General features: G+C 40.5%; 1 protein-coding gene across 3 annotated transcripts in view; it reads right to left on the bottom strand.

Moving 5' to 3' along the window:
- The window catches only part of Cntn1 (contactin 1), a 288,900-nt gene that overhangs the window by 119,015 nt on the left and 154,791 nt on the right, over nucleotides 1-15,094 (bottom strand). For all 3 annotated transcript variants that reach the window (XM_021216386.1, XM_029548012.1, XM_021216385.2), the window contains exons 2-3: nucleotides 7,051-7,182; nucleotides 2,999-3,031 (exon numbers count right to left, since the gene is read on the bottom strand). In XM_021216386.1, the coding sequence (XP_021072045.1) occupies nucleotides 2,999-3,031; nucleotides 7,051-7,111 (94 nt within the window). In that variant the 5' untranslated portion in view covers nucleotides 7,112-7,182. The remainder of the gene's footprint in view (nucleotides 1-2,998; nucleotides 3,032-7,050; nucleotides 7,183-15,094) is intronic.

The following is a 15,094-nucleotide window of genomic DNA, read 5'->3' as shown; positions in this document are numbered from 1 at the left end:
GGAGGGGGAGAAGGTAGAGGAGAGGGAGGGGGAGGGGAGGGGGAGGGGAGGAGGAGGAGGAGAGGGAGAGGGAGAGAAATGTCCCCTCTTCACTTGGAATAGTGTTCTGTTCATATGTGATAGCCAGCTGTGCACTGCAGGGAAAGCTAGAAGTGGCTTACAGTGTTTTATCACAGGTGGCAAAGAGGCAGTTGTTGAAACTTGCTATATTCAAAGACGATATATCAACAAATTGAAAAGAACACGCATAGGAAAGAACTTTTTTGTTATATTGGTGTGAAGAAGATGGAATAGTATAGAGTTTGAAAATAACATGTATTATTATTATTATTATTATTATTATTATTATTATTATTATTAATTGGTTTGTTAAGACAGGGCCTCTCTATGTAAGCACGGGTGTCCTGGAGCTCTCTATGTAGACCAGACTTGCCATGGATAACTACCTGCCTCTTCTTCTTCCAAGTGCTGGGTTAAAAGGCATGTGTCATGATTCTCCCAGAATATGGCATGCATATATGTTGATAGTGATAGCCATAAAGAGGGAGAAGTTGACAACTAGGAGAGAGAAAGTGGACATTTTTTGTGGCAACAGGTTAGATGGACCATATGAGATAGATCTACTGCGCAAGAGCCCAACAGGGTGCGGTGAACCCTAGAAATGGCAGCACAGCACCGGTGCAGATATGAGCAGTGGCCAAAGAATATAGGGGCAGCCTGTGGAATTGTCTTCTCATCATTTCTAATCTCCCTACATAATACCAACCAAACCCAACATGTCACGTCTGAATGCACAAGTATTTTAGAGGTGTGAGGAGCAAGAGCCCTATGACATGACTGAGGGGGAAATGGCCATGTAAGGGAATGCTGGGTGATCTTAGCACTCCACCTGAAGTGAAGGGTCACAAATTTAACAGAAAGGAAGGGTCCTTATTGGTTACCAGGTAAATGAACATACATATGTATTATGTCTTTCCTCAGAGATTCACCTTGCAAAAGGGGGGACTTTGGCATGCTCAGAGGCAAGGTCATGTGAAGAGCCACAGTGAGAAGCCAGGAAGAGCTGAAGGCAGGCACTGGAGTCATACCTTCACAATCACAGGACCATGTGAGGCCAATGGCAGCTGGAGGAGGCAAGGATTCTGCAGGTTCTAAGGGACCGTGGTTATGCTCACACCTTGAGTCTAGGTTCTATTTTCTAGGGATGTGAAAAAATAAATGTATGTTCTTAGTGACTCAGCTAGAGATGTTTTATGATGTCAGTGCAAAGAAATGCCTGCACTTACTTTTTTTAGTTCTAAAAACCTTGACTGCAATTAAAAATAAACCATTACACTTAACTCGGCAGCAGGTTTTCCAATGGTTTCTGGTTTATTTGACAATAAAATACTTTCTAATGAAATTCCTGCTAATATCCTACAGAAATGCCAAGTGTTTATTCTTTTCTTTCATCCTTCCTTCCTTCCTTCCTTCCTTCCTTCCTTCCTTCCTTCCTTCCTTCCTCTCCCTTCCTCTCCCTCCCTCCCTCTCTCTCTCTCTCTCTCTCTCTCTCTCTCTCTCTCTCTCTCTCTCTCTCTTCTTTCTTTTGAACTATTATCAGTCATCCTGTTTATTTAGAATTTGTACCATTTCTACTTGCTAAACTATTTCTGTTTTTTTTGTATATGTACAACATCTGTCATTAAACACACCTTATCATATATCATTCCTCTCATGCAAATTCCATTTTTTTCTTCAAGAGCTGGTATTTTTTTTCCATATTCCCTACTTATGATAAGGTTCTTGAAATCTAGTCACTGCTCTTTATGAAACTTACATGTAGTGATTGCCAGCTCACAACGTAGGAGGGAAATGGCTTTGCCAGGATTTGGGCTAAGAATTCCTTGTGCTTCTGTTCTTTAAATCTACAAGGGGAAAACCTTTCCCAGTCCAAATGGCATCATTTGGATTTGCCCTGGAGTTTGTCACATCCGATGCTCAGCAGTTCTTCCTGGCTTTGTATTCTGTCATTCTGCAGTGGTTTCAGTAGGTTCGCAGTTACTGGTCACTGGTCACAGGGTCCATCAGTCACAATGCCAGCTGCACTCACTGTGTTTTCTGTGAGGGTCTTGCAGTATTGAAAACACAGAGTGACTTTTGCATATTGAAAACAAGCTCATAGAAGTTGACTAATGTATGCAAAACCCGCAAGCTTTGCCAGTGAGTTCCAGCCAGAGAGGCAGATCCAAGTTGATCTTCTTGGCTACACCTCTCTACTTCAGCGAAAACAGGAGACTAAGACCTGCAGGACTGGTTGTTACATTCAATACATCTCAAGCAGGAAATTTTTATACCATCTGTTGGATCCTAACTGCACCAAATCTTCAAATCTTAAGTTTCCATGTGCATTAACTTGAGTTTTCTCTCTTTAAGCAAGCAAAAGGCTTGCAAAAAGGTTAAGTAGTTTTAATCTTTATTATTATTATTATCATTAATTGGGTATTTTGTTTATCTACATTTCAAATGTCCCCCTTCCCTGTCTCCCTTCTGCAAACTCTGCATCTCCCCCTTTGCCTCTAAAAGCATACTCTCCCAGACACCCACCCACTGCTGCCTCACCCCTCTAGCATCCACCTGAGCTGGGGCATCAAGCCTCCATAGGAGGAAGGGCCTCCCCTCCCATTGATGCCAGATAAGGCAACCCTGTAACTGTGGACCTATCCAGGTATTGTTACAAAGTATATAAGACAAATGGAAACTGCATTGAATAGTTCCATCTGCCTAAGCCTGGTGTGTGTGTGTGTGTGTGTGTGTGTGTGTGTGTGTGTTTCAACAATCAAACAAGCTGTTTTATGATCTAAGAAAAAATACCTTACAGGATTTCTAAGTGACCCAACAATAGTAATTACCACCAACTTTAGAGTGACCATAGCTTAAAGCAGAAATCAAACATGATTACACACACACACACACACACACACACACACACACACACACACACAAGCTATTTAAAACTTACCTCCATGACCATATCTTCTGTGCCATGTAAAGTCTAAAAAGAAAAAGAATGAGAAAAACATTTTTATATCAACTAATTCTTTCAGGCATGTTTAACTTGGAAAGAATCAATGAAATAGAACAAATTACTCTTCACACAAGACTGACATATCTTTACACCTGTTCAAATATTTTTTCTTATTTTTACACTATATAGTGGCAGCACTATTTGCTATCAATAGAATTAGTATGAATTTGAGAGACTAATAAAACACTTTATATTTCATTTATAATAAAATGTTAATAACCATATAAAATTTATCCATGTGTACTTATATGTACATTATACATGTGACTATATATGCATGTATTAAAACACTTTATATTTCATTTATAATAAAATGTTAATAACCATATAAAATTTATCCATGTGTACTTATATGTACATTATACATGTGACTATATATGCATGTATTAAAACACTTTATATTTCATTTATAATAAAATGTTAATAACCATATAAAATTTATCCATGTGTACTTATATGTACATTATACATGTGACTATATATGCATGTATTGTATTCATACCATTATTGTGGTTCTGTATGTTTACCATGGCCTTTAAATGCTTAAGCACCAACTTATGGGACAGGATGGGGACAAAGGAGAGAAAATCACCTTTGTTCCTGGGAATGAAGAATTCTAACACAACTAGCACTTGCTCAAGGCCTTGGCCCTTACCCAGCTTTCTAGGGGTATCAGCAGAACCCCTCTTTGTGCTACGCTAGTGGTTTCTGGATTGATCTTATCAATACACACACACATACACACACACACACACACACACACACACACACACACACACATATGCATTGTCTCATACAGCGCATCCAGACCAGATTCCCCTCCAACTCTCTCCTCACATCTCCCCTCTCAGATCAACTCTTCTGTTTCCCCTTTTTAAAAAAAATACTAGGCCTTCCAGGAATTTCCATTTACCATGGTCCAACAAGTTACAATAAGCTCTCATATCACAGCTGGAAGTGGCAACCCAGTAGGAAGAACAAGATCGCAATCACAGGTAAAAGAGTCAGACACATGCTCCGACTCCCCACTGTGGGAACCCCACCAGAACCACGCTACACAAGCTTAGGCTGAGGAGAAGACCTAGTCCAGATACATAAGAGGTCCCTGCTTGTTGCTTCAGTTTCTGTGAGCAGAAAATTGGGAATTGATCTTCCTCAAGACCCAGCTACACCACTCTTGGGCATATTCCCAAAGGATGGGTCATTCTACCACTTTCTCAACCATGGTCATTACAGATTTCTTTATAATAGCCACAAGCGGGAAACAACCTAGATGTTCCTCAAGGGTAGATGGGATAAGGGGTTTTCGGAGGGGAAACCAGGAAAGGGGATAACATCTGAAATGTAAATAAAGAAAATATCTAATTAGGAAGAAAGAAAGAAATGTACTACATTTAAACAATGGAGAATTAGCTGCTAAAAACAATATCATGAAATTTGCAGGCAAAGAGACATACAAAAGATCATCCTGACTGAGGTAAACAGACACAGGCAGATAAACATGGTATGTACTTACTGACAAGTGGACATTAGCTATTAAGTAAAGAACAATCATGCTGCTAAAATCTGCAGATCAAGAGAAGCTAAGTAACAAGGAGGTCTCAAGGGTAGATGCATGAATCTCCCCAGGAAGAGGTAATAGAATAGATTTTGTGGGTGTGGATGATAGCAAGAGGGATTGGGCAGCACAGGGTGTGTGTGTGTGTGTATGTGTGTGTGTGTGTGTGTGTGTGTGTGTGAGAGAGAGAGAGAGAGAGAGAGAGAGAGAGAGAGAGAGAAACAGAGACAGACAGACAGAGAGAGACAGAGAGAAACAGAGACAGAGAGAGAGACAGAGAGACAGAGAGAGGGTCAGAGTCAGTCCTGGGGTTGATGACTGCAATTAGGAAGGAAAATTGGGGGCAATATGGAAACCTAATTTAGTGGAAACTCCCTGGAATCCATGAGAGTGACCCCAGTGACGTCTCCTAGTAACGGGAGATACAGATCCTGTTCTCACCATGTTCTAAAACCCAGCAAGTCTCCCAGTAGTGTGGCTAGGACATCAACACAGCTAGAAAAACTCAGATCTACAATCTTGTCCTTCCTACAAGACATGTTGGAGCAACAGTAGTTCAGAACTTGTGGAAGTATCCAACTAATGACTGGTCCAACTCGTGACCCAAACCAGGAGAGGAAACCCACATCTGACACTGCTTCGATGACCAGGAGTCAGAAGCAGGGCAACTCAACCCAGAGATCTAGGTAGAACCAAACATGACTCCCTAACCCAATGGTCATCAGAGGGGAGTCATCCAGCAAGTGATGGGAACAAATGCAGAGACCCACAGCCAAACCCTAGGCAAAGCCAGGGGAACCCCACATGAGATGGGGCCGGAAGAATTGTAGGAGCTGGAAAGTTGGAGGACACTACCATGACACTACAAGAACACAGCCCGCACAATCAACTGAGCAGGGCTGTTGATTCTTATCCAAAAACACCTCTGGATCCATCCTCTGGTCTTAACAAAAGGAGAATGGGAAATATTTGTTTTTCTCAGACACCCTTCCAGATGTAATGTGAGAGCCATCAACATGGTGTCTATGTTGCTATTCGGACAATTTTCAGTTGTTCTATGAGAACCCTACACAGATGCTCAAAGTTGTGATTTAATTTCCTCTAAGTGCTTTTCCCTGTATTTCTAATAAACTCAGACTCTGTCGTAGAAGGGCTTGTCTTAAAATTCTTTTTGACCTCAAAGCCATGGATCTGGTTTGACTTGAGTTTAGGTGTCTGAAAGATTGAGGGGACACCTGAGGCTGATGAAGGCAAAGTATGGTTCTGTAGCTCCGTCTCCTACTATTGACACTAAGAAAATTTACTCTCACCAAATTTTGCAATTAGTATAATAGAAATCACTATCTCCTCAACACCCATAATTTTTATTTCCTTAAGAAATAAATAACAGCTGGCTCTACTGTGATCCCAGCACTTAGGAGGCTAATACTGGAGGGTCGTTAGTTTGAGGTCATCCTTCACCATCTAATAAATTTCAGGGTAGCCTGGGCTACAGGAGACCCTGAACTGGGCAAATAATAAACGCAATAGAATAATCTTTGGGTACATCCTTAAAGAGACCAGCAGAAACTGGATGAAAGGCTTAGATACATCTTCAGTTGAATAGCAGCTCACAAGTGGTCACTGAGCGAAGGTCATTGAGGTGGAGGTTTGCAGGGGGGAAAAAATGAATGTTAAGAAATGTGCTACTGTCAGTAAAAAAAAGCATGTCTATGCTTGTGGGGAATATCTCTGAATTTTCATAACTGCTCTGAAAGAGAGAAACATGGTCTTTGTGTAGAGAGCTCAAAGCTGCTGCGCTCTTCTTTATATGTTTATAAACATAGGATATCTGGACCCTATTTTCCTAAAATTGAGTAGAGAAGTGCAGGATTTATGGAATTCAGCATTGTGCTGGATATTCGTAAGAGCCATTGTTTATTAATGATGAGAAATGCTGTGACTCGGTTATTAAATGCAGCTGTAATTAACTCAACCTGATGCTAACAGACAAGTGAGTGAGTTGTATCAAAGAAGAAAGGCAGACATTTAATGTACTAAATTTTAGATTTCTTACTACATTTTACTATTATTGCCAGTACTTGTTGGCAGGTGATAGAAATACCAACCATCTCTCCGGATTCTACATTAAATAGTGTTGATTTAAGCCACGCTGTCACATACTAACTGTTTCTACTACCAGAGATACAAAGTTTACATGTTTATGAGCATTTCACTACTACCAGCACTAGGCTAAATACTACAAAATTTTATTTAAAAATAAAAATAAGGCTATTCTAAGTATATGAAGTGTATTTATTAATATGACCAGACCCAGAGGTCAAAAGAAGATATTAGTTCGTATTTCACATGAAAGATTTTCACGGTAAAAATGCACATAAATTATGGTCACATAATTTATGGAAGACACACGAGGGATTTTCCTTACCTCCTAGACAGGATGTTAAGGAGATTAGCAGGAGATGGCTGACCAGCAATGGCATTTTCATCTTTCGTTGACTAGATGGGTCAGTTTCCAAAAGTAATGAAAGCTTTATAGCAGTTGACTATGATGAAAGACCTGTATGGAGAAGAAAATGGGGCAGTAAGTTAGAAGTGGGGGGAAGAAATGGAAACCAGAAAACCAGAGAATAGACAGGAGAAAAAAATGAGAAAAATCAAAGAGGATGGGGGCAAGGATGAGAGAGAAGGACAAATGTCCAATAATTAGGGACAGTGGCATCATTAACTACGTTTTAGTTTTCTGATGCTAACTGATTTTTAATATATTTGTAATGAGAAGAGTCATATTCCATGGCCTTGGTTGGCCTCCCAAAATGCCCATGCTGGTCTAGACGAGCCACTCTGATGGCAAATCACCAGGTTTCTTTTCTTTAACACGAAACGCACTATCATCTACTGAAACTCTTAGATTGTCAACATTTAAATAGATTCATTTAATAGATTATAATTAGTTGGAGCACAGATAAAAGGATCAATTTAAATGCAATCTAATGTGTGAGGCCCTGGGGACCTCTCTGAGGCCACAGGGGAAAGGATGGGGTTGGTGAAAGCTTTCAGAAGCATGGAGGATGGCATAGCAGGGCAGCCTTCTGGTATTTTGTAGAAAACATTTGCCAGAAATGCCTAGTGCTTTTGTCTGTCTGTCTGTCTGTCTGTCTGTCTGTCTGTCTAAGCAGGGCCTTGCTGCACAGCTGAGACAAGATTCAATATAACCAGCCCTAATCATTCCTCTTGCCATTTTCTTCTTTTATTTACCCATCAAATGTCTTTTTTTTTTCTTATTGTACACTATCTCCAGCCATCATTGTCAGCACAGATCAAGATAGGTTTGGTATGATCATATTTTTTAAAAGCTAAGGCTCCCTCTTTAAAACTAAGGAGAAACCACTTCATAAACTAAGATGCCAAGTCATGTAACAATCTAGTTAAAATATCTTGCTTTGGTTAGTTGTCCAAAAGACTGATGACCATATAGTTACACCATTAGGATTTCACCCAGCAGTTTGGAATAGCCTGGTGACAGTTCGGAGCACATGACTAATGTTTCACTACCTCTGTAGGGAATTGTCTCTGCATAAGCAAGAGATATGAAAAATCAAAAGCAAGGCAGAGTAGCTCTTGTTACGTCACAACTGCCCCAAAAGATGTGTCTACAAAAGAGCAAGAAGTGGGGCTGAGGCCACTAAGAACAGTACAATCTGTGCACTCATCATTACATAGAATGCACAAATTTCTTCAGAGCCCCTGGAAAGGAGTTAGCATGTCTTTGAATCTGACTGAGAGGAGAGTATGGATTTAGGAGTGGTGTTTCTGTTGCTCAAAGAGCAAGGTCCAGCGTGTTTAATGCTACCCTCCCAGAAACAACTGTAAAGAAGTTTTCTTCAGAACATCCAACAGATGATGCAAGCCTGGACACAGGATACTATACCTCACAATGTTCTACTAGTTCTGATTTGGTTTCTTGTTTATTGGTTTTCATATATATATATATATATATATATACCAAATAAGTTCTTTGTTTTTGTACTTTAGAAATAATCAAGTGTGTTCAGATAAAATAGAGAAAGTAGCATATAAATGATTTCCCCTCCATTGTTAATGTTTCATGTGATTATTTGAATACCCAGATGGTGTGGGATGTTCTGGGGTTAATTATACTTGATGTTAATTCCAAAATAAATAAATAAATAAATAAAGACACTCTCTGGTCAGTGGCAAAAACAGACACGCCCATGATGATTCAGTGTAATAACATAAATTGAGATTTGCATGATATTCAACTTGAGAGGAAAGGTGTGTCTTTACTGAGATCATTGTAAACACAGCACTGTGGCAATGGGGGCAAAATGTGAAGATGGAGATGCTGTAGCTGTAGCCTACGATCTAAGATTCGCTGACTATAATTCAACCATTTCTATTGAACTCTAGGAAAACAATTCATCCTAGAGAATTACAGAGATGCCCGGAATAGGAGTTTCAACTTGGGAGACTATAACATGTTTTCAAGTATTTTTAAATCGTGATACGGGATGTCAGACAGGAAGAAAGGCAAGAAAGAGCGATCTGCAGGCAACACCTCAGCACATCATTTGGGACACATGCATATTTCTCACAGCTACTCTGTTACACCTGGCCTGATCCTGATCGGTGACATATGAGATTCTGCTCATGTAGCAATAGATGCCCCCTATGTCAGAAACTCCCTCAGAGATATATGAATCCCGGTAAGTTGACAAGTTAATAAATCGCTTTGTGAATGGTCAGTGGGCTCATGACAAGTGTCTTGGTTAATGGCTGAAAATGTCATGTTGAAGGAGACAACAGTCATTTTCTTTATTCAGACAGGTGGAAAGTCCTCCTTCGCCGAGGATGAGGAGAAACATCTGGTTTTAGAACCTAGAGGGGAGCAGCCCAAAGCCAGAAGATGAAAAGAAACACGATTGACTTGAAGACATGGTAGGGAAATGGGAGGAGTTGGGGAGATGGCTTTGTGGTTAAGAGCACTAACTGCTCTTCCAGAGGATGTGGGTTCAATACCCAGCACCCACATGGTGGCTCACTGTTATTTATAACTTCAGTTCCAGGGGACCAAGTGGGAAGAATAACTATGCTGAGGTATGTACAAGACTCCCATGGCCCCTTCCTTTATGCCATCGCCTGAAGACTCTGTTAAGCTGTTCTGTGAATTTTCTCAGAAATCCTAACCTCTCTTTTACTTCATAGTGAAGCCTCCAGCTATGTCATAGTCGATGGACCCCAGGGCTGAGCTTGACACTTCTCCAGTAATGGTCTCAAAGCATGTCTACAATGGCAAGTTTTAGCTGTCAACTTCACACACGTCTAGCATAACCTGGAAAGAGTCTCAGTGAGAGATTGTTTAGGTCAGGTTGGCCGGTGGATAGCAGCTTGTCTTATTTACATTAAGAGAAGTGGGAAATCTTGTCCACTACGTGCAGCTCTACTCCCTGGGTTTGCACTGGAGTATATAAAGGTAGAGAGGCAGAAATGCACAGATGCATGTATGTATTCAACTCTCTCTGCTCTTCACTGGGGATGTGATATGAGGAGTTAGTTTAAGTTCTTTGCTGCCTGATTCCCTTCCTATTGTGCAGTGTCACCTGGAATTGTGAGCTAAAACTCTCACCTTATCTTCTAAGGTTTCTCTCTCTCTCTCTCTCTCTCTCTCTCTCTCTCTCTCTCTCTCTCTCTCTCTCTCTCTGTGTGTGTGTGTGTGTCTGTGTGTGTGTGTCTGTGTGTGTACATGTGTGTGCATGTGCAAGTGCATGCATGTGCATGTGTGTGCATGTGACTGCATGCGTGTGCATATGTGAATGTGTAAATATTTGTGTATTTCATCAGAGCAACAGAAAGTAAACTACAATTTCTTTTCAATCACCAAAATTTGAGGTCATTGGCTTTATGACCAGAATACTGTGATAATGGAATTCCCACATGCTGTTGCCAAGACACATCTGCTTGTGAATGTACAGTCAAGAGAGACAGTTGAGATATACAAACCTAAAATAATTTTTTGTGAGGCCCGTGAAGATTTCACCTACGTCATAAGATATATTTCAAACATAAACTACTCTGTTTTTATTCATATGAAGCTTTTAAGTCTTGAAATGATAACATCTCCCTTGAAAAATGTACTGAGGATGGCTACAAACTTAAAATTCATGCCATTATTTTAGCAGAATGCCAACTGAAAGAAAAGAATATGAAACTGGTGGTGTGGTCAATGTATGTCTTACAATAAAGGACGTTGTACAGAGGGGAAAAATGAGTCCTCTCTAAGTGTATTGCTAAATTATTCTGTCAAGATCTAGAACCCTCAAAGGGAACCCAGTATTCCTTGAGGGAAAAGCATGGTAGAAATCCCATGTGAGACTTCAGTGATGAAGAGTATGAGCTGCTTCTCTTCCAGAGGATCCTGCTTCTGTTTCTGACATCCACAGGGCAGCTCACAGCCATCCGTAACCCCAGTCCCAGGAGAGCTAATATGCTTTTCTGGTTTCCGTGGGCACTTTACACACTGGGTACTCAGACACATGCAAGCTAAATAACCCATTCACAGAAATTAAGAGTAAGTCAACCTTCACAAATATCTTAAAATAAAATAAAGTAGAAAATACTAATTAAAATAGATTAAGAAAGCGGTTTTGAAAGACAAATATTGATACTGCATTGCTCAAAGGATAACTGTGCATTAGCCAAGGAGTAGATACAGATTCACCATTTAAATAAATACAAAGAATCTTTCAGTCAGGATGGATTTTGAGAATTTTTTATTGTCTTTATTCTCAAGAATGTACATTTTTGAAGAAGATAATTTTTCATGTATTATATATCTGATTATATTGTAATTCATAACTTAATTTTAGAGAATGTGAATTAAATTCTCAGGTTAAAGGGAAACAGTGAGCCACACATGAAAGGGAGGCAATATTTAGAATATCATTGCTAGAAAATGAATAGCTAGTTTTCAGTTATAAAACTTAATTTATCACAGGTTCTTGGGAAGGCACAACTTATGCATCTAGAAAAGCTGTATTGTCTAGAATATTTAATTTAATTTTGCTTTTTTTATTAAGCAAGACTGGCATGTAGAAAACTACTGCAATCAAATATTTTCACTGTAGTATTTGAAAATAACAAGGAATGATAAATATTTTTCTTTCGGGAAGAAAGGGAATCAGTTAAATCACCTGAAGAAAAATTATCAGATTTGTTTTATGTAAGGCATGCATGACATCAATAGTACCAAATATAGACATAAATGAAAATGGCTGACACTGGTTGCTGGTGTTGATCTAAGCTTAGAAATGCCACAAAAGGAGTGTTTTGGGCTTTGCACCATATTTAGGATGAATTCTTTGGTGAAGAGGAAGGTAGAAAAACTGCAAACAGATCACCATGTCAAAACTTATGTCTCTCCAAGACAATCGTTCTCAGAGAATAACCTAGCTAAAATATATACAAAGCAAACCATAGAGCATGTGCAGTTCAGCAGCGGCAGGAACCGCTGAACTTTCACACGGCTCTCAGGTACTTCCTACAAAGTGTTATAGTGGGAGAAGAGTAGTAGGGCTCCCAGTTATTCAGATTACAGAGCAAGGGAGGTTGCAGTAGTTTGGTCTTGGGTGAGAGAGCAGCAGCACTTAGCCAAGAGAAAGGATAAGTTGGCAGACATGGAGAGGAGGCAAGGAACCTTCTGTGAACGCACTCACCCTGGTCATCTTTAGTTCTGATGTGACATGATTAACTCTACAGTTAGTCTTGGGAAGTGGGGCACGTACCAATTGGCTGTGTCCACACAGAGCAGGTGTTCTTGCGAATTAAATAAAACAAAACCAAATGAATTCTAGGTCTAGGATCTTCTTTAGCACTTCCTTCTCAGAGATCCAAGCACCAGGCAAGACATTTGAGGATGTAGTCAAACAGGGAGCTGAGGCAGATCTCTATTTTTACCCCAACGATTGTGTAGCTTGCAACACACTGGGATGCTTATTCAACACTGACCCTCATTTTTTTCTCACATATTAAATATGGAACCAGAAACTTCTGTAAGCGTTGCCTGAGACTGTTACTGTAGAGTTACTCTGAAGTTACTTGATGTGTAACAGTTGGTTTTTAACTCTACTAGTGCTTGGTGTCTGGTTAGATATCAGCAGGATTAGAAAACAGGGCTAGAGCCCTTGATCATAACTGGCAGCTGGTGACCTGGAAGGCCTGGAACTTACGGGCTTATATAACTGGTCAGAGGAATGGGATCTAAGTCAGATCTCTGGCCCTGCGTGGAGATGTCACATTCTGAACTGCCCGGACTTGAGAACAGCATGGCTCCACACAGTACAAAAGGGCAGGGGTCTGTGGCAAATAATGAGCTTGCATTAGACATACAGAAAACAAGAAAAGGACAGGTGGAGAGAGTAGGGGAAGATGGCAAGTGATCACTCCTCTGATACAATCAGCAATGCATGCTCGATTTGCTGAAGGGCTGGGGGCCTGCTTACAGAATGGCTAATCTCAGTTACAGATTACCTCATTGTCAGTTCAGTTCCTTCCTCCCATACGTCTCATAAAAGGTACTGAACTAAGAAGTGAAGAAGGTTTCCTCTTTGTGAACCTTCTCCTTTTAGGAATTCTTTTTCCTTTTTCTTTAATAAATCTGTTAGTTCTGTCCAATGCTGTGAGACACTGGACTTGAAAGCCACTGGCTCTCAGGAGGCCATTCTGTTGATTTCCAGACACTTGACATCCTAGCTAACCAAGCTAAGCTCCCAACAGCACAGCCACGACCTTGCCACTCTCAAAGAATCCACACCATTGGGTCTCTAGTGCATAACTCTATACATTTCGTTCAAGGAGCATTAAATCTTACAAGATTACAGAAAAGCAAGAAACTTTCTGAGAAAGGGCAAGACAGTGCCTCCTTCTATAAAGGTCAAACTGTTCCAGAACTCTTAGAATGGACTCTGACAACCTGTGCAAGCTATGCTTGGCCACCCATCCTCAACAGGCCAACGAAAGACGCTGGTAGTGGTGAAATAAGAGAACGGAGACTACCTCCATGTGGCCACTTTGGGAAACAAAACAAGGAGGTCTAGTGAGTCCCTTTCTCAAGTCCATCCATGGCCCTATTCTATGAGATTTGAGTTGAACTAGATGGTAAGAATTAAACATAGCTAAGTAGTCCTTGTCCCGTGTGGTGTTAGCCCATCTTTGTCCAGATTCCAGTGTCTCTTACAAATCGATCTCAGCCATTTCCTCTCTCAGTTTCAGTCTTCTATGGAAATTGTAATAACTTGGGGCTCATATTCCCAATCGTCTAGCAACTAAAAGGAAGAGCACCAATGAATCACTAGAATATCTTTACTCCTGGCAGGAGGCAGATGCTTATATAAGCAAAGAGGCCTGCCAAACACTCCAAGGGAAGAAACACTCCCTCAAGAAAATCTGTATTCTGCATGCTTTAGAAAGCCTATAAAGTCTTCTTAAAATGTATATTCACATCATTGGTTTTTTTGGGTCATGGTCCACTCTCACCCTTGAAAAAGCCCTAGTATCTGGATAAAACAACAACAGCAGCAGCAACAAGAACAGTAACAGCAACCTTTCTTCTCTATAATTGACAATAAATTCTGTGTTTCATCTGAATTCTTGTGACAGAGATCAGAAAGATCGGGTTGCCATGGGGGAGTATAGAATAGGATTTTAGTAACAATTGGTCCACCTGGACAGCCACGATGGCACTCATGCACTTGTCATTGCTTGCCTGATTATATATATAAATGAAGATCTGGGTGTATACCTGTAATCTAAGCACCTTCACAGACCTAAAATTTAACTTTAGTAAGGATAAGCTGCTCATAACAATAAATAATAAGATATGTCTCTTCTTGAGGTTTTGGGCTTTGTGAGCGATTCCTGTGGCTTGGAAATGCAACCTCGAAGAGGCTTGATGCTTTACACGTATTTAAAGATTTTAGAGATGAAGTGGCTTGAAGCCTGTCTCCGAGTTTGAACATTAGCACTCACCAGATCAAAAGTTTGCCATTGTTCATGCCTCTCTGTGGTATACCATGCCTTTCTCACTTTTCTTTAAGACGTTGTCACTTCAACAGCGCTTAATCATCAACTAGGCAGTGTGTAATTTATCCCATTAAGTGGGATCTTGCTGGTTGGGTGTAAAAGCATCTTTGACATCTCGTCCATGCATTTGCTTTTACCAGTGATTTACTGTATTGTATTGCCTGCTCTCCTGTCAGTTTTGACTCTCCGATCGCATCCCTCAGCAGCACACTGAAGCTAATCTTCTCTTAAGGAAACTGCTCTAAGCATCTCTCTCATGAGGATGCAACCCAGGACTCATCAGAGTGGCTCTGCAGCCTTCACGGACCTCACAGTGATGGAAAATGATGCAGGAAGGGAGGAAACCATCATCTCACACAGATTGCAAGGTACAG

This window comes from Mus pahari, chromosome 17 (genome assembly GCF_900095145.1).
Source record: "Mus pahari chromosome 17, PAHARI_EIJ_v1.1, whole genome shotgun sequence".
In the NCBI taxonomy this organism is placed as follows: Eukaryota; Metazoa; Chordata; class Mammalia; order Rodentia; family Muridae; genus Mus; species Mus pahari.
This window is presented reverse-complemented; position numbering and strand designations above follow the sequence as displayed.